At 41.5% G+C, this 16,046-nt stretch overlaps 1 protein-coding gene and 1 long non-coding RNA gene across 3 annotated transcripts in view; one reads left to right on the top strand and one right to left on the bottom strand.

Annotated features, from left to right (window-relative positions):
- Positions 1-981: 981 nt before the first annotated feature.
- LOC128480474 (uncharacterized) lies at positions 982-5,196 on the bottom strand. Its single transcript, XR_008350511.1, has 2 exons — positions 5,075-5,196; positions 982-1,273 (listed from the first exon to the last, which is right to left on the bottom strand). It is a non-coding gene; the product is annotated as an uncharacterized LOC128480474 (long non-coding RNA).
- Positions 5,197-5,415: 219 nt separating this feature from the next.
- Positions 5,416-16,046, top strand: part of RAB28 (RAB28, member RAS oncogene family) — a 57,691-nt gene continuing 47,060 nt past the window's right edge. For both annotated transcript variants that reach the window (XM_053458289.1, XM_053458290.1), the window contains exons 1-2: positions 5,416-5,609; positions 10,822-10,918. In XM_053458289.1, the coding sequence (XP_053314264.1) occupies positions 5,535-5,609; positions 10,822-10,918 (172 nt within the window). In that variant the 5' untranslated portion in view covers positions 5,416-5,534. The remainder of the gene's footprint in view (positions 5,610-10,821; positions 10,919-16,046) is intronic.

Raw genomic sequence — 16,046 nt, 5'->3', positions numbered from 1 at the left:
TGGAACTGTTGTCCTCGTCTGGGACCCGAACTCCCCAAGTGCACCCCAGGACTGGTTAGTGGGACAGGTGCTCTTTGCCAGCCCCCTGCATCCACAACTCTAGGAGCGACGGAGCTGTGCTCCCCGACTGAACTGGATGCAGACCCGGTTGGGGTCTGGCCCCAGTTCAGTCTTCTTTTTAAAAGGGGAGATAAGTGACAGAATGACCTGTCATACAGGGGCCCTAGGTACTCAGAGATGGCTCCAGCCTTTCTGCCAAACAGGCAGGAACTCCATTGTGTAAAGTAATCCCGTTAACAGGATGGCTACCAGGGGGATATCCAGTAGCTAAAGGGGATTAAAGGTTGGGTTGTCTACCTGTTTATCAATGTTAATTTATGTTAATGAAGTTCTGTGGCTATATCAGTCTATGTTTTACAACAATAAACTGTTCATTCCTGCTGTAGTCAGTTCAAGGTAGTTGTGTCTACTTATTGGGTACACATAGCAGGGTTCCAAGGTGCACATGCTGGCTGGTGCTGGAAGTGATTCCGGGGACAACAGGAGGATACGTCTGGGTGATCTCTGGGAGTTACTACAGCTCTCTTGGTGAACCCGTTACAGGCACAATAAAAACATACCTTGCAGGATTCTCATAAACAAGTGACGTTCACTACAGTCCTGTATATGCATAGGGGCCGCTTTAACTCATTTGTTGACGGACTGCTTACCTTAAAGGGAAACCCCCATGGCAAAAAAAAAAAAAGTTTTTATCCTTGAGCATAGATTACAGTGCTGTACACAGTAATGTCCGTAAGCATTGACAGGTTTTATCACTTTTAAACTTCCTTTTCTGCAGACCTGGAGGCTGCCATTGTCAGTCAAATGAAATTAGGGATGACTTTCTCTGCGCAATCACCACACCGAGTTTGAGCATATACAAATGGCTAATATACATTGCATGAACTACAACTATCTTAAGAAAAAGAAAACAGCACAATATTTGTATGGAAGGGCACTTTATTCTAAAGACAGGGCAGCCAACCGTACATAATAGGAAGGATCATCGGGGGTTATCAAATATCTCCCTCCTTTGGGTGCCTCCCAAAGCATGCCACACTTGAGACAGTTGGAAAATCTAACAACCGTTATCAGCCAGAGTGAAGACATCATAATAGCTTCCTCCAGGCTTCCGTAGCAGCATCACTTACATCCTTTCATTTACGCTGCAGCCCATCCTCTTCACTCCCAGGGATTCTCCACAAACACCCAAAACACCACAGCAGACCAAGGGCTACATGAGAAGCAGGAAAATGCAAGACATTAAAGACACTCTCCTTCATTTCTGTCACCAAATAAAGCTATTATTTCTCGTTTGCAGGGTCTTACAATCACGTTTTAGAGTAATAGGGGGGAAAAATCCCTTTGACAGAGTTAATCCTTCCCACCGACGATAACTCCAGAAGTACCCAACTCTCAAGATCTTTATATATACTGTGTAGTATAGGGTGTTTGTTGTGACAATACAGCTGTCCATGCTCCTTGGAAGATTCCTAATTTTTGTGGAGCCAAAGTTTAGTGAAATTAGCTTTTGTTTATGGAGCAGGAAATTATTTGCTAAAGCCTCTGTCCTGTCCAAATAAATTGTAAAGGATGATAAAGGGTGAGAGAGTGAGATCATATCATCTGGGCATGCAGTTACTTTATATTGTCACTGCCCCCACAGCAATCCCATTAATATTAGAGCGTGAATGAATGACACGAAGCAAGGGTTCCAAAGCAACAGGAAACAATAAAAGAAATCGGGGACAACCCTGCCTTGTGCAATTATCAATAAGCACCCTTTCTGTGACTGCAAAAGGGCTGTTGGACAGTGTGGAGGAAGAACTGGAAGAGCTGTTGTGAAGTGTGGGGTAAAATTAGGACTAAATAGGACTGCAAACATAAAAGGCTAGCTGAGCCAATCAAAAGTAGATCATGGTTGAAGAGGGAATCTTCGGATACACTACTGAATGCTTCTAGAAGAGGGACTAATATGCTAGAAAAAATGTTTCTATTAGAAATTAAACCAAGTCCAGAAGCTTTGTTGGGCATTAACCATTTGATGGTATCAGCTACCTTCAAGTCTGTAATAGGTGAACATAAAGACTATCTGGTACTTTAAGGTGAGCAAGTCTAGGAAACCTATGTAACAACATATTCACTCCTGAAGGACTGCATTGCCCAATATATTAGTGGGGGGAGTGATGGAAGAGAGCCTGGGTCTGAAGACTTGCCTGATCCATCAATTCTTTGCGGAGATCTTTTATGTGCATGCTCTAACCGGCTTAGTAACATCTGATGGCTGGTTAATTGTTGATATTTACGTTTTTTTGCAGTGTGACCCAAGGCTTATGAGAACCTGTTATGTGTCACCAAACTGTAGACATGGGCCCCTCAGGAAAATTTATTAAAGCAAGATTTAATCACATCGCCACCAAGTCAGGATGATGGAATAGATTAGACATGCGCAAATGGGCCAAAAACGATTTTGACAAACTTTTCGCCCTATTAATTCGGCAGCAAATCTGAGGGCATTTTTCATCTCGAAACTAAATTCTTTGCCCAGTGCTCACATTTACTTGCTCTTTCATTCTCGTTCACTCTCTCTCTCTCTCAAGCTCTCTAAACGTTTCTCTACCTTCTCTCCTGACCACTTCTGCTTCTTTTTCACCTTCTCTCTTCAATCCTTAATCTTCTTTCTTCGTCCGCACCGCCGCAGACATAACCCAGCAACTTTCGCCAAAATGGCGGCACCGTGGTAATGTCCTCCTTGATGCTCCAATTAGGGTTGAAAACATGACTGCAAGCGCGGTCCAGGAGAGGACGTCACCACAAGAGCCACTATATTGCTAACAGTTGGCGGTTGCGGTGACATTCTCTTCCCCAATTAGATGATCGAGGAGAACAGCAACACAGTGCCGCCATTGTGGTGGAAGTTGCCGGGTTACGGACGAAGAAAGAAGCTTAAGGATTAAAGGGAGACGATAGAAGAGGATGTAGATGCAGAAGTGGCTGGTAGAGAAGGTAGGGGAGCCTTTAGAGATCGTGAGTGAATGTGGATGAAGATTTTTAGCTTTTAGATTCATTTTTGGTCCCATTAACTTTCATCCAGTAAATTTATGATTCATAGGAATCCGAATGAATAGACCAAGGTCTAACTCAGGGCTCGACAAACCCTGGTGTTTTAGCTTGAGTGTGTACGTCAGCATATAGTACCAGAATGTGTGTGTTAGGGCATGGTCTTAGCATCTGTGAAAATGGGCGTAAAACATTAGTGTGCGTTACTGTAAGGTGTTGTGTTTGTGAGCATAAGATGTTAGCTTACGTCTGTTACAGTATAGTGTGTGGAGTGTGTAAATATATGTTAGTGTATGGCAAGGCTTGACCAACCCTGGGTGCCAGGAAAATAAAAATATGATTGGGGAAGAAAAAAAATGCTGGCACTATATACACTGCTCAAAATAATAAAGGGAACACTAAGATTACACATCTTAGACCTGAATGAATGAACTAATCGTATGACATACTTTCGTCTTTACATAGTTGAATGTGCTGACAACAAAATCACACAAAAAATCTCAATGGAAATCAAATTTATCAACCCACTACAGGCTGATCCAACTTGATGTAATGTCCTTAAAACAAGTCACAATGAGGCTCAGTAGTATGTGGCCTCCACATGACCGTATGACCTCCCTACAACGCCTGGGCATGCTCCTGATGAGGTTGCAGATGGTCTCCTGAGGGATGTCCTCCCAGACCTGGACTAAAGCATCCGCCAACTCCTGGACAGTCTGTGGTGCAACGTGGTGTTGGTGGATGGAGCGAGACATGATGTCCCAGATGTGCTCAATCGGATTCAGGTCTGGGGAACGGGCGGGCCAGTCCAATGCCTTCCTCTTGCAGGAACTGCTGACACACTCCAGCCACATGAGGTCTAGCATTGTCTTGCATTAGGAGGAACCCAGGGCCAACCGCACCAGCATATGGTCTCACAAGGGGTCTGAGGATCTCATCTCGGTACCTAATGGCAGTCAGGCTACCTCTGGTAAGCACATGGAGGGCTGTGCAGCCCTCCAAAGAAATGCCACCCCACACCATTACTGACCCACCGCCAAACCGGTCACGCTGGAGGATGTTGCAGGCAGCAGAACGTTCTCCGCGTTGTCTCCAGACTCTGTCACATGTGCTCAGTGTGAACCTGCTTTCATCTGTGAAGAGCACAGGGCGCCAGTGGCGAATATGCCAATCCTGGTGTTCTCTGGCAAATGCCAAACGTCCTGCACGGTGTTGGGCTGTAAGCACCACCACTCCTTTATTGGGGGTGTCTTGCTAATTGCCTATAATTTCCACCTGTTGTCTGTTCCATTTGCACAACAGCATGTGAAATTGATTGTCCATCAGTGTTGCTTCCTGAGTGGACAGTGTGATTTCACAGAAGTGTGATTGACTTTGAGTTACATTGTGTTGTTTAAGTGTTCCCTTTATTATTTTGAGCAGTGTGTATATATATATATATATATATATATATATATATATTTTTTTTTAATTAAAAAAAAGTACCTGGCTAGAACTAAAAATAATAATAATAAACTCATACTAACTTTTTAAGTGAAACTGGTCGAGCCCTATACGTCGCCCTTAGAGGTAAGTATGTATTAGGGAGATACTTAAGCATTAGAGGTCAGTTTAAGTGTCAGTGTCATGATACCTCATAAAGAGGGGAACCACAGCCAGGAGCACCATCGTATTCCACAGTCCTGCACAAAGGCTAAAAAGGACATATCTAGCCCACTACATGAGAATTTGGAAAGTAAAGACCTTTTAAATTAGCTGCCTCCATGTCTGCGGCGTACAAGGCCACCTCACACCGGATCATGGAATGTAGTATTTCACACACAAACACTCTCTATGGTAACAGAAAGCCGGTCATTTGCTGGGCTATATCATCTAAGCGCTAGGCTAGTGTGCTCCGTTCCATGGTTTCCCGCGTTTCTTTTGAAGCTTTAGAAGACCACCATCCACCTACAACACCCGCATGCCCTCACCGTACGACAAGCTTCATTCCTCAGGCGCGCACCTGACTCCCCGACCCCGCTGCAGGTCTCTCTAACCCTACGCTATCCAGTCACACCGCCGTCTCTCAGCCGCCCTTAGTTACCAAGCGGCCCGAAGCATTCCACTGCCAGCACACGGAAAGGGGGAGCCTAAAACGGTATTTTTCAATTTGGGTCTCACATTACCCACAATCACCCGTTTGTTGGAAACCGTGTTCAATATAATACACATTCTAGGTTTACTGTTTCCTCGCTTTTTCACGCACGAAAAAAAAACAAATCTTTTGTCAACGCCACTTTCGGCGTCCCCTGCGAGCAGCTATGGATGGAGCCGCATCCCTGGCCAGTGACAAGCTACGCGGGGAAGATGGCGTCCGGTTGCTTAGCGCTGCTCCTGTAAATCCGGTCTGTTAATCCCTAGTATAGTAATTGGTGTCGAACAAGGCCCAGGGAGAAATGTCTGACTCGGAGGAGGAGAGCCAAGACCGGCAGCTCAAAATAGTCATTTTGGGAGATGGAGCCTGTGGGAAGGTTAGTGTCCCCGTCCTCTACGGTGTCCGCTTTCTCACACAGTGACCGTATAGTCGTACATAGTGCTATTCTCCTCACACGTACTTACTACAGAATTAATTCCCAACACACGCCATGTGTCTTATTTGTATATACCCCGGTGCTTTATAAGGTGTCCTTACTACACAAGCAAGGCAGTGATAAGGCTCTTCACACATTGGTCTTCATCACCCCAATTTTTAAGTATCATTTACCGCTGCTACCCTTGCAGGGCTTATTCACTTTGCCTGGGTTCTGAAGACTTCAGCATTGGGTAGAGAGGAGGGTTCTGAAGACCACAGCATTGGGTAGAGAGGAGGTACTTGGGGAAGTTCCCTGTTGTGATTTGAGTACACGGTGATGGGGTACTTACTGAAGTCATCTTGCAGAAAATGTTAACATCCTGTTTTTTGGGTATGAAACTTGCAGATATTGTAAATCTGTTTAACGGAGAGGCTCTGAGCCGGTAGATCCCCTGGGAGATGAACTGAGTGGCGAATCCCACCCTAGACAATAACTCAAGATCATCTTGAGCCATCTCTCATATTTTAGTCTCATTTCACAAATTTAGCTTCTGGTATTAAGTGCCGGTTTGGCCCCTTACATACTGGGATTGGGTCTTTATGATGCGTACGGAAATGACTATAAACCCCAATAGGATATTAATCTTCACCCGTCCATGTACAGACTACTACTTCCACCATAGCATCTGCCTATGACATCAAGCCACTCACCCGATTCTGTTACTCCCAAGCGTATGAAATATGGATTGCCCAACATATGCCTTTAAAGCACATTGTCCCCCTCATGTTGTTAAAGGGACATTAAAGTGTCACAGGCAACCTAAGCAATGAATCGTACACATGTAAGGACTTTGAGTATTTAATATACATTGTTCAGAATGTTAAAAAATAAACAAATCACTTAATTTTACAATTAGCTGCAACACACGCATGTACAGACACGCGCACGCACATACAGCGCCTCATCTGTGGTCTTGTTTTCACGCCACCGATTGGCAGGTTCAAGCAGTTATTCAGTGGCAGGAAAGAGCTCTCATCGAGTTGCTATTTTTATTATTTGATGTGCACAACAGAATCTGTTTTTGGCACTTTGAAATCCGTAGGAGAGGTCTGCATGCACACCGAAGGGTCTAGTTAGATCACGGTTTCAACTCCCTTATGTCACTATTCATTATAAAGGACAAACACTGGCAGTTTATCCAGCAAGAAGTGCTGAGCTGGCCCTGTATAATGCACAATTCAATGGATGAGAAGAGATCTCGCTGATCTAACTATACTTCATACAGGGCCAGTCAAACTCTTCCTGCAGCGGGGGCTCGTTTGGGTGAGACATTCGTCAAGTGAAGTCAAGGAGTTAAGCCACAACTCTCCTCTTTCTTTAGTAAATAGACCTCAGTATTACTGATGTCAGCTTCCGTGATCTGAAACAAAATAACAGTTGTGTTGTGTGAAAGGAGCATTTGCCCCACTGTGTTACTGTCTTTCTAAATTGTTGCTTAGTTTCACGTTGATTTAGAGATCATTTTATGAATCGTAGTGATTTATAGATCTAATCGTCTTCTGTACTAATGTGTTTGAACATGTTAATATTATTATCATGTTTTTTTGTGTGTATTGTTGTTAATTTTCACTTCCGTTGTTGTAATAATGCCACAAAATCTGTTGGGTGGTGAAAATAAGATGAAATCCAACTCCAACCAAATTACACCCAAATTTGGTGCTTGTCTGATTTGTTTGACATGCTAGGTCATCTACCTCTATATTCAGTGAAAGCAGTTATTATGGAGAAGTGTTTTAAGACCGTGGTAAACAATCTGGCCTGATTAGGGCCAAGCTTGCCCAACATATATTGGCCCTTGCTGTCAGGTTGTAGTAGCCAGCGCACTCCAAGCTACATAATGCCATGTTCCAACGAAGATCCTAAACATAGTTGTTGATGCATGATAGTCTGCAAAGAGTTACACAGCCATTTCTAAGACTCTGTAAAATCATTCAGGAATCTACAAATGACGACCGTAGAACAACTTCCAGGGATCTGATGTGCCCTCTTTCCTTAGCAATGTTCAGTGTTCACGATTGATTCAGAAAGACGCTGGCAAAGCATGGGACTCATGGCAGCGTAGCACTGAGGAAGCCACTTATCTATAACGATACTCTTCTAGGGTCTGCACATGAATGCTCCTCAAGATTTCTGGAACAATATTCTATGGGCATGGATTTCTCAGGCCTAGTTGTGTCTGGAGGAAATAAAGTACTGACTAAGAACCTTATGCCAACAGTCAAGTATATTGGTGGCAGTGTCATGGTGCACGGATGCCTTGCTGCTTCAGGACATGTACAACCTGTTGTCATTGATGCCGTCAAAAGGCAGCTTAAAGCTTACAGAGATATTGTGGCAAGGCTTGAAACAAGCCATTCGTGCTCATAAACACACGTATGTCATGGTGTTAATATAAGCAGTTCTACATAGATGAGCTGGCTACAATTCCTCCACAGCACTGTGAAAGACTGATCAGTGACTAGTTGATGGCTTGACATGGTTTTAAATGTAAGGAGGAGATTACCTTTTCCATCAGGAGTGTTGGGTACATTCAGAATGGTGTGTTGTTTCTTCATTCAGGATCTCTTGTCTAATTTTAGGTTTCTAATAACTTTCTGTTCCAAATATGTGCAGATAATTTGACTGGGAGCAAACCCTTTTCTCACACTAGTATCTCCAAAATTATAACACTGATCAACAAAAAAAATAAAAATAAATGAAAGGCAAGTGACCGATGGGGCCACTTGGCTTTATCAGCCCTCTGGTTGGGAGGTGACAGCCCTCTCCTGCATACAAAATAGCTGGAGGAAGGGTCAAATACATATGAGGGACACTAAAAGCAACACCATGAAAATTGAATGGGAGCACACAGCTTATCCATATGCATCAAAGTGCATTTGATGGCTGGATTGTCATATCTTGTTTAACCATGTTTCCCCTTTTCCATGTTTAGTATACCACACAAATTCTATATTATATTGGTTTTTCAAGTTAGTTGGTGGTTGTCATGGTAACATCATAACATCAGTAACCACGAAGATAGCTATGCTGGCTCATGCTGACAGGGGAGACTCCGGGCTGTCTAATGACAGTCTGATCTCCGGTGTTTGAGTGGGGAAGTGTCTTTGCCAGTGCAAAAACCATAGGACATATTATTACGTCCTTGGTCGTCTAGACCATGTTTTATAGTTTTAAAATAATAGCATGTAAATTGTTTGTGTTTGATGCAGACTTTAGGGTCAAGGAAAAGTAATATTTTTTTTTTTGAGGTCCCGTCATGCAACAATGTATTTGTCTTCGGCGCCCCCACCCTCCCCCCTCCACAGCCACCGTCCTTACTGCTGTCTTCTGAGCTCAGCCTATTATTGACATGTGACACCTGGGAACAGCATGTTATGTTTGGGGGTGAAAAGGCCCCATTTGGGACATGCAAAATTCACTTATCCTACCCCGATGTCCTATTTGCGACATCTTTAAAGCCGGCCAATTCAGTTCACCTCATTTAACCATATGTTTTTGGGGTATTTGGGTTTTTTTAGTATTTCATGTCACAGCATTGGGTCTAAACCAAGTTTTTCTAGGATGACGTGAGACATACGAGACATCATGTCTGTGTTCAATCCCAATTCCCCGAGCATCGTCAATGACATGACAATTGCGCCATGCTTAACAAGCAAAGAACAAATTACCAGCACTCAAATCCAAACATGCAAATATATACATTAAGTAAACCTGAGGGTTTGGTATTTCAGCCTAAACATACGAACTCCTCTTTAATGCCAAGGCACCACGGGAGAGTAAAGAACATGACATGCAAGCCCAGGCCAGTGGCACTCACACTCGCCTTTACTGCAGTTTGCCCTTTAATAAAAAATTAACTAAAATCTTTGGCAACATTGTAATGTAGGGATACGGTTTCCAGCAGCATATAGACATAGGCATAATACTTTCAGCATGTAAAGAAGTATATTAATATGTATTTCAAATATAGCCAGATGTAATAATTAGTTGATTTATATAGCACTATTTTATTAGGACATATATATGCTTATTTTTTCTTACGGACTTTATATTGTTTAATTATTGGGGGTTTGTAGGTCTTAAGAGGAAATGTGGCCAAAACGGAATGACTAGCAAACCTGAATATCATAAAATAAGAAGAAAACCATGAACACATAATCATACAATTGTAATTGGTAAAAATGTGAACTTTTTATCCTACTTACTATAAGGGTTATAACCTCTGACTGTTTTATAGTTCTCTGATGGAATCTAACTCTAGTTTCCCATATTTATTTTCTATAATATGAGAGCAACTGTAGCCGTTTAGTATCTGATTTGTGGCTTGAAACCATGGGCTTGGCGGATGTAGGATTAGGGGCTTAAGGTATAATTCTTATAATGTTTATGAAGGCTTGTATATATTTTTTCTGTGTATATATATCTTTATATATATATATATATATGTGTGTCTAAGTTATATGCACGTGATTGTGTTTAATGCTCTTAGTCACACACTTCATATCTCTTGAGGTTTGATCTTGGCCAGTGCCCCCTAAACCCCCCTAAGGTCGGCATTCTTAGTACATTCAAAATTTAAGAAGCTGATCCCCGGGATATGTAAAAGATCTCCCTTGTTTCCTTATATATATACAGGAACTCTTAATTCATGTGACACAAGCATGCACTGATTGGTTGTTGCCATAGAAAGTCAAAAAAGGTCTCTGCATTGTTTTTATGCGATTAAACCATCAGAGATAATGAAATCACAGTGCTACTTACATTTATTTGCTTAACATTCTAGAAAGGGCAGTTCATGTTTTGTCTAAGTGGAACAGCACATTTAACACATGAAGTGATTAGTCTTTTTTAGCCGCAGTAATGGATCTACAGCTCTCGGTTGCTTGCAGCACCTAATCCTCTCATCCTATTACAAGCCACTTGTTTCTGTCCAGAGCTTCGCCGTTCATTTAGTTTCTGGAATGATGAACAGAGATCCTAATTGTAGCGCTACTAGTACTTCTTCCACATGAGTTATTGGGTTTAGTTAAGGGTTGTTTTGAAAGTGCAAGTACCTTTTTTTGCCAGACCAAACTGTTTAAATGTGAACATTTCACACATTTTCTTTTAGACATCTTTGGCCATGCGGTTTGCTCAGGAATCGTTTGGAAAACAGTACAAACAAACAGTGGGACTGGACTTCTTTCTGAAAAGGATAACATTGCCAGGTAAGATTTTGCTGGCTTTTTTTTTAGGTAACTGCTGGAACCTCATTCTTTGGTGTTATTTACTGTGAAATATGCCTAATCCTCTTTTTCAGATTAACTAATCCACAAAGAGTTGTATAACATTGTCTTTTGTTGGAACTATTTCAATTGCGGTGGCAGAATTATACATTCATGACCAACCCTTGTTGTGGAGTCTTCTTTCTGGATGGATGTTGGATTCGGTTGGATCCCAGCACTATGATTCACGAGAATGCTTTTTTGAATAGTATCCAAATATATTACTTAATTTAAAAAAAAGGGGGGAAACTGTTAAAGGGTAAGGTAAAAATTTTTTTTTTCAACCTGCATAATATTTTACTATAATGAAAAAAATAAAGACAATCCCTGTGCCCTCATGCCATTGTAATGATTATAATAATGTAGCACCCATTGAAAGGCTCATTAGCAATAGCCAGTGATATAGCCAATGACATGTCCCATCCTACTAGAGGTTACCCAAAATTCCCCAAGCAAATTGTCCCTCCCTTCCAGGTATGATCCGGATAATAGGGGTTAATAAAGGGTAACATTTATTTAAGTAAAGTATATATAGATGTATGCGGTTTAAATCAACAAGTGCACCATCCTTGCTGTTCTCAGGCTAAACTTCCTCCATTCCCGTAACAAAGCTTTTGGACATATAACATGTTGCAAATCCAACCTGTGTTCCACCGCAACAAACTGCTTCAGTATTTTACTGTTGCAGCTCTTGTGGGCAAATTTTCCCTTTTCCACCCAAGATTCTTCAGTGAAGAAGGCGTTGGAATCCTACTTGGTGCATTAAGAAAATAAAATGCAGGTCCTCTCTAAAGCCATTATCCAACATTTTTTTGGGTGAGGCAGCTTGCAGCTCCAATGTATAGAGCAACAGAGATTTATAGATGCTAAGAAAAAGTAAAAACAAAAAAAATTAATATGCTGTAGATGAGTAAAGAATTGGGATTGAACATTTGGGTTAATTAACCTTTGTGATCGTCCCGTATAGAAATTGCAATGAAATGTATGTAACTTTGTGTCAGAATAAGAACAGTCTGCAAGAAAGCTGTACTTGAGGGCACAGCACAATATTACTTTTATTTCACATAATATGTACATGATCTTGGCCGAGAAGTGTGTTTATAAGAAACAAAGCATAATGTTTTTAATGGAAATTAGTAATCTCATACGTCTTAAAAAGCTAATACATAGCTATGTAACCACCGTGTTCTAATATGTGAATGCTGTTTTATGCAAGGCAGCATGAAATTGCTGGCATTTAATAGACCACTAAAATTTAGTGTCCCAGGACACTCGTAAAAATACAGTTTGAGCATTCAAGATGTTTCAGTTCGTGGTGCAAAGAAACCATTTAGATGCTAGCTGCCGTACATTTCGCAGAAAAATAAGATTGTTCGTTAACTATTTTACTGCTTGGCCCTGGAATCTACTGAAACGGTTATCAGATTATTGCATAGTTCAGAAAAAAACATGATTAAGTCAAGCTAAGATTGATTTATACACCAGTCACTGAGTTAATAGATATTTGAGTATGTTATTAAATGCCAAATCCTTAACTTGAGCTTCACACCGTCACTAAAAGCTTTTAACTTGTGAATCTGACTTAAATTTAAATTGAATGCCACAAAAAAATTAGTAGCTATAGGTTAATAATACCGGTGGCGGCATACACAAACATGAATCATGCTTATTACATTATTATTATTATTTTTATTATTAGTGTTATCATTTATCATTTGTTTTACACAGCTGATTTGTTAGTCCATGGAACATGATCATCCTCTTGAAATTGGTTGAGTTGAATATAAGTGAAAATGGCAGATCTGTCCACTTTCACAGCTCATTATATGAGAGCAGCCATCTATACTTTCTGGTTACTGGATCTATATGATAATTCCTCCCCATGAGCTTTTCCTTATCCCACTTTAAGTTAGTGTCAGTCTTTGGTGGCAGCTGATTGGTTAGGTTAGGCTTTGTAAAGACTTGGTAAGGCGAGAGAAGATATAAGAATCTCCGATAGCTTGTCTCTTGGAGTTTTGATGGTTTTTACAGCTTTGTTGATATGAATCTTTTATTAGTTTTTAGTTTAGTACATAAAGTTTAATGAAAGCGGTAGGAAATTAAATACATAACCGTGTAACAGGCAGGAATAGGGATATGGGAGATATATTTCACCATCCTTGTGGTAGAATAGCCCCTTACTTACAAATTAGATACCAACAAAACAAATAATTGAACAAAGAGCAAAAAGTATACACTACGGGTAGTTTCATTAATTTAGTTCTGCTGAAGGCTGTAAAGCTGGCAGCTTCTTACTAAATGATCTGTATGTTACTATTACATCAGGAAAGCAAAGCGTGCCGCTGTCGCCTGGTTAAAGCCCCTGCAGATCAGGCCTGAGCGGGCCGGAGTGTTGAGAGGAAGCAAAACCAGCTGCCTGCGGCTTTCTGTGCCGCAAAGCACCGACCGTCTGTGCAGCAGGCGAATGAGAGGCCGCACTGATGGGGCACTGTACCCACGGGAAGGCTTCGCTTCATCAAGAGTAAGGTCCGATAAAAACATATTTCGAAGGAGGAGAAATGTTAGAACAAGAGGTCATGGTCTAAAACTAGATGGTCAGAGGCTATAGGACCTGAACAAAGACCGATAGGGGTCTAAACCCTTTACATCAGGAAAACGGTCAGACTAGATGGGCCGAATGGTTCTTATCTGCCGTCCAATTCCATGTTTCTATGTTTACACCGGGGAAGCTGAAGAGCCTATAATGGGTGAGCAATGAGCGGGTTAGTGAGAGCACGAGAGAGGGAAAGGGCTGGCAGTGGAGTGAGACTGGTCTGAATCTGGTAACACGAGAGAGGGAGATAGTTTTTAGCAGCGTAACCATCATCCTTGGTTCTGTGACATCAGATGAGTCGGTAGATCTGTGGGAAGCATTAGTTGGTAGGTAGTCGTTTAGTGAACCTCAACAGGATGCGGGTTAGTGTAAAGTTTTGCCTGACCTTCCTTGTGTTCTTATCTGCACATCTCTACATAGAGTCCTAAAAGCGAATTAGAAGCTTTGCGTGTTTGGTATTCTGAGGAGGATTGAGTTTAGTTGTGACATCGTTGTATTTGTGTACTTTAGTACTCTTGCTATATACACATACACACATATAATGTGTACTTCTATACAGCAAATTAAGTTTGATTGGATTTTCACAATCCACAAATTCTTCTAGGAATTGGTCAACTACTACATGCTGAATGATCACGAATAATAAATATAACATGAACTGTCTGTGTTAAAATTAGGCAAGTAAATATGAGCGTTAGTGGTTATTATACATTCTTATGAAAGCAGAGCCTCAGAGATGCGTCAGAGCTTGTTATTAAATGACAGCTTTCCCTTTCCAGGAGCAGATAACGTGGACCCAGATCGGAGTAGTATACGGGTATATTAATGAGGATGCTTATGTCATGGGTCTCTTTTCACAACATTGAACAGAGCATGAATGATGTACAGAGTGCTTGTGACAGCCTGTCCATTTGAAGAACCTTATACTTGTATTAAATACATTTTTTCAGCCTTCCCATTAAATGTTATCGTATTAAGACTCTTCAGCTGCAATGAAAGTGGTCGTTTTTATGTTCGATTTTTTTGCAGTCGGTGAAGCAGATGCGGCTTTGTGTCATTTAGTGCAATGCTCTCTTCCTTCTGCGTCGGACCATCTGAAAGCAGTTACAGACAATGGAGCAGTGTTGCCTCTGTCAGTAGGAAACGTTTGCAATGAGTAATATCCACATAACATATAACCGCTAATAAAAAAATATTTACAGCCAATAAAATTGGAAAATAATCCAAGGAAATGTTGTTTTGTTTATATCACACAGTAACCACCCAGGGAAACTAAATAATTATACCTAATAAAAAAAAAAAATACAACTTCAGATTCAAAGTTTATTTTAAAGGGATTCTGTCGTCCAGACCAGAAAGAGTCCATCAAGAGTTGCTGCTACAAGCAACTCTTCCTGTAATTGACCACCACGGGTCTATCCAGCTGGTCCTAAAAGCGGGCTCAGACTTGGCAGGTTTTCAGCGTTTCTTTAACATAGACCAGTCACGATTTTATGAGGGTTACAGCATTGGTAGTCTCACGGTATATCCACAGAATGTTAGGCAGCGCTGAGCTACCGTACTTAATGAATGCAGGTGCCCCAAGAACTACACAGCTCGTAATTTTATGTTTATCAGCCAATACCCCCCCAGTATACGTGTGCCATATGTATGGCGCCATCTCTCATGGCACACAGAGGGATCTTGATGTTACAAGGCTCTCCACCCATTTAGTGCCTTCGCTTCTTGTGGAGTATGGTTTATAGATAGTTGGTTCCAATTATTTTATCTTGAGGCAACTTTCGGTTATTGTGTCTCCTGATATTTGTGTTGCCGCAGTACAGATCAAAGTGATTTTCACAAACGCCCCCCACTTCATGTATAAGGCAATTATAACATTGTTTTGCTTCACGTGAAAAGGCGTGTTCTAACCATCTATGTTATTCACATAACCCCGACATTTACAGCGTCCAAAGCAATACACTGTTGTGGCCATGGAACTCCGCTGGGGAATAATCTGAGATGGGTCCTTAAATGAAAATGTATCTGCACCTGAAGGTCATTGCAGTAGGATTGTGGGATATGTCAGCGCTCTGGCTTATTAGGTCATGAAGGACCTGCGATTAAGGTCTGCGCTCCACAAGGACAGTCCTCGATCGATTGTTCAGATCAGTAGGCCCTTTAATCTCTCTCACCGACCTCTGATCACCACTGCCCAGAAAAAGCAAGACATGTGGGCATCTTGGTGGGACACCGGGACAATACCTGGAAATTATGGTTGGGGGGGTATATATGTGCTTGGACAGACTACAAAATTTGGTCTCCTCAAAACAGTTAATGTATTAATTTGTTGCCATAGGAATGGAGGCTTGTTTAGAAATGTAAATAACGAACCTTACTATGTACTGTGTGAACCCGCCAAGTTTGTTTGGTTCTGGAGAAATTTAATGATTTCTAGACCATTTCCCAGAACCATTTTTTACCGGGATGCAATTTTAT

Source organism: Spea bombifrons, chromosome 1 (genome assembly GCF_027358695.1).
Source record: "Spea bombifrons isolate aSpeBom1 chromosome 1, aSpeBom1.2.pri, whole genome shotgun sequence".
Classification (NCBI taxonomy): domain Eukaryota; kingdom Metazoa; phylum Chordata; class Amphibia; order Anura; family Pelobatidae; genus Spea; species Spea bombifrons.
This window is presented reverse-complemented; position numbering and strand designations above follow the sequence as displayed.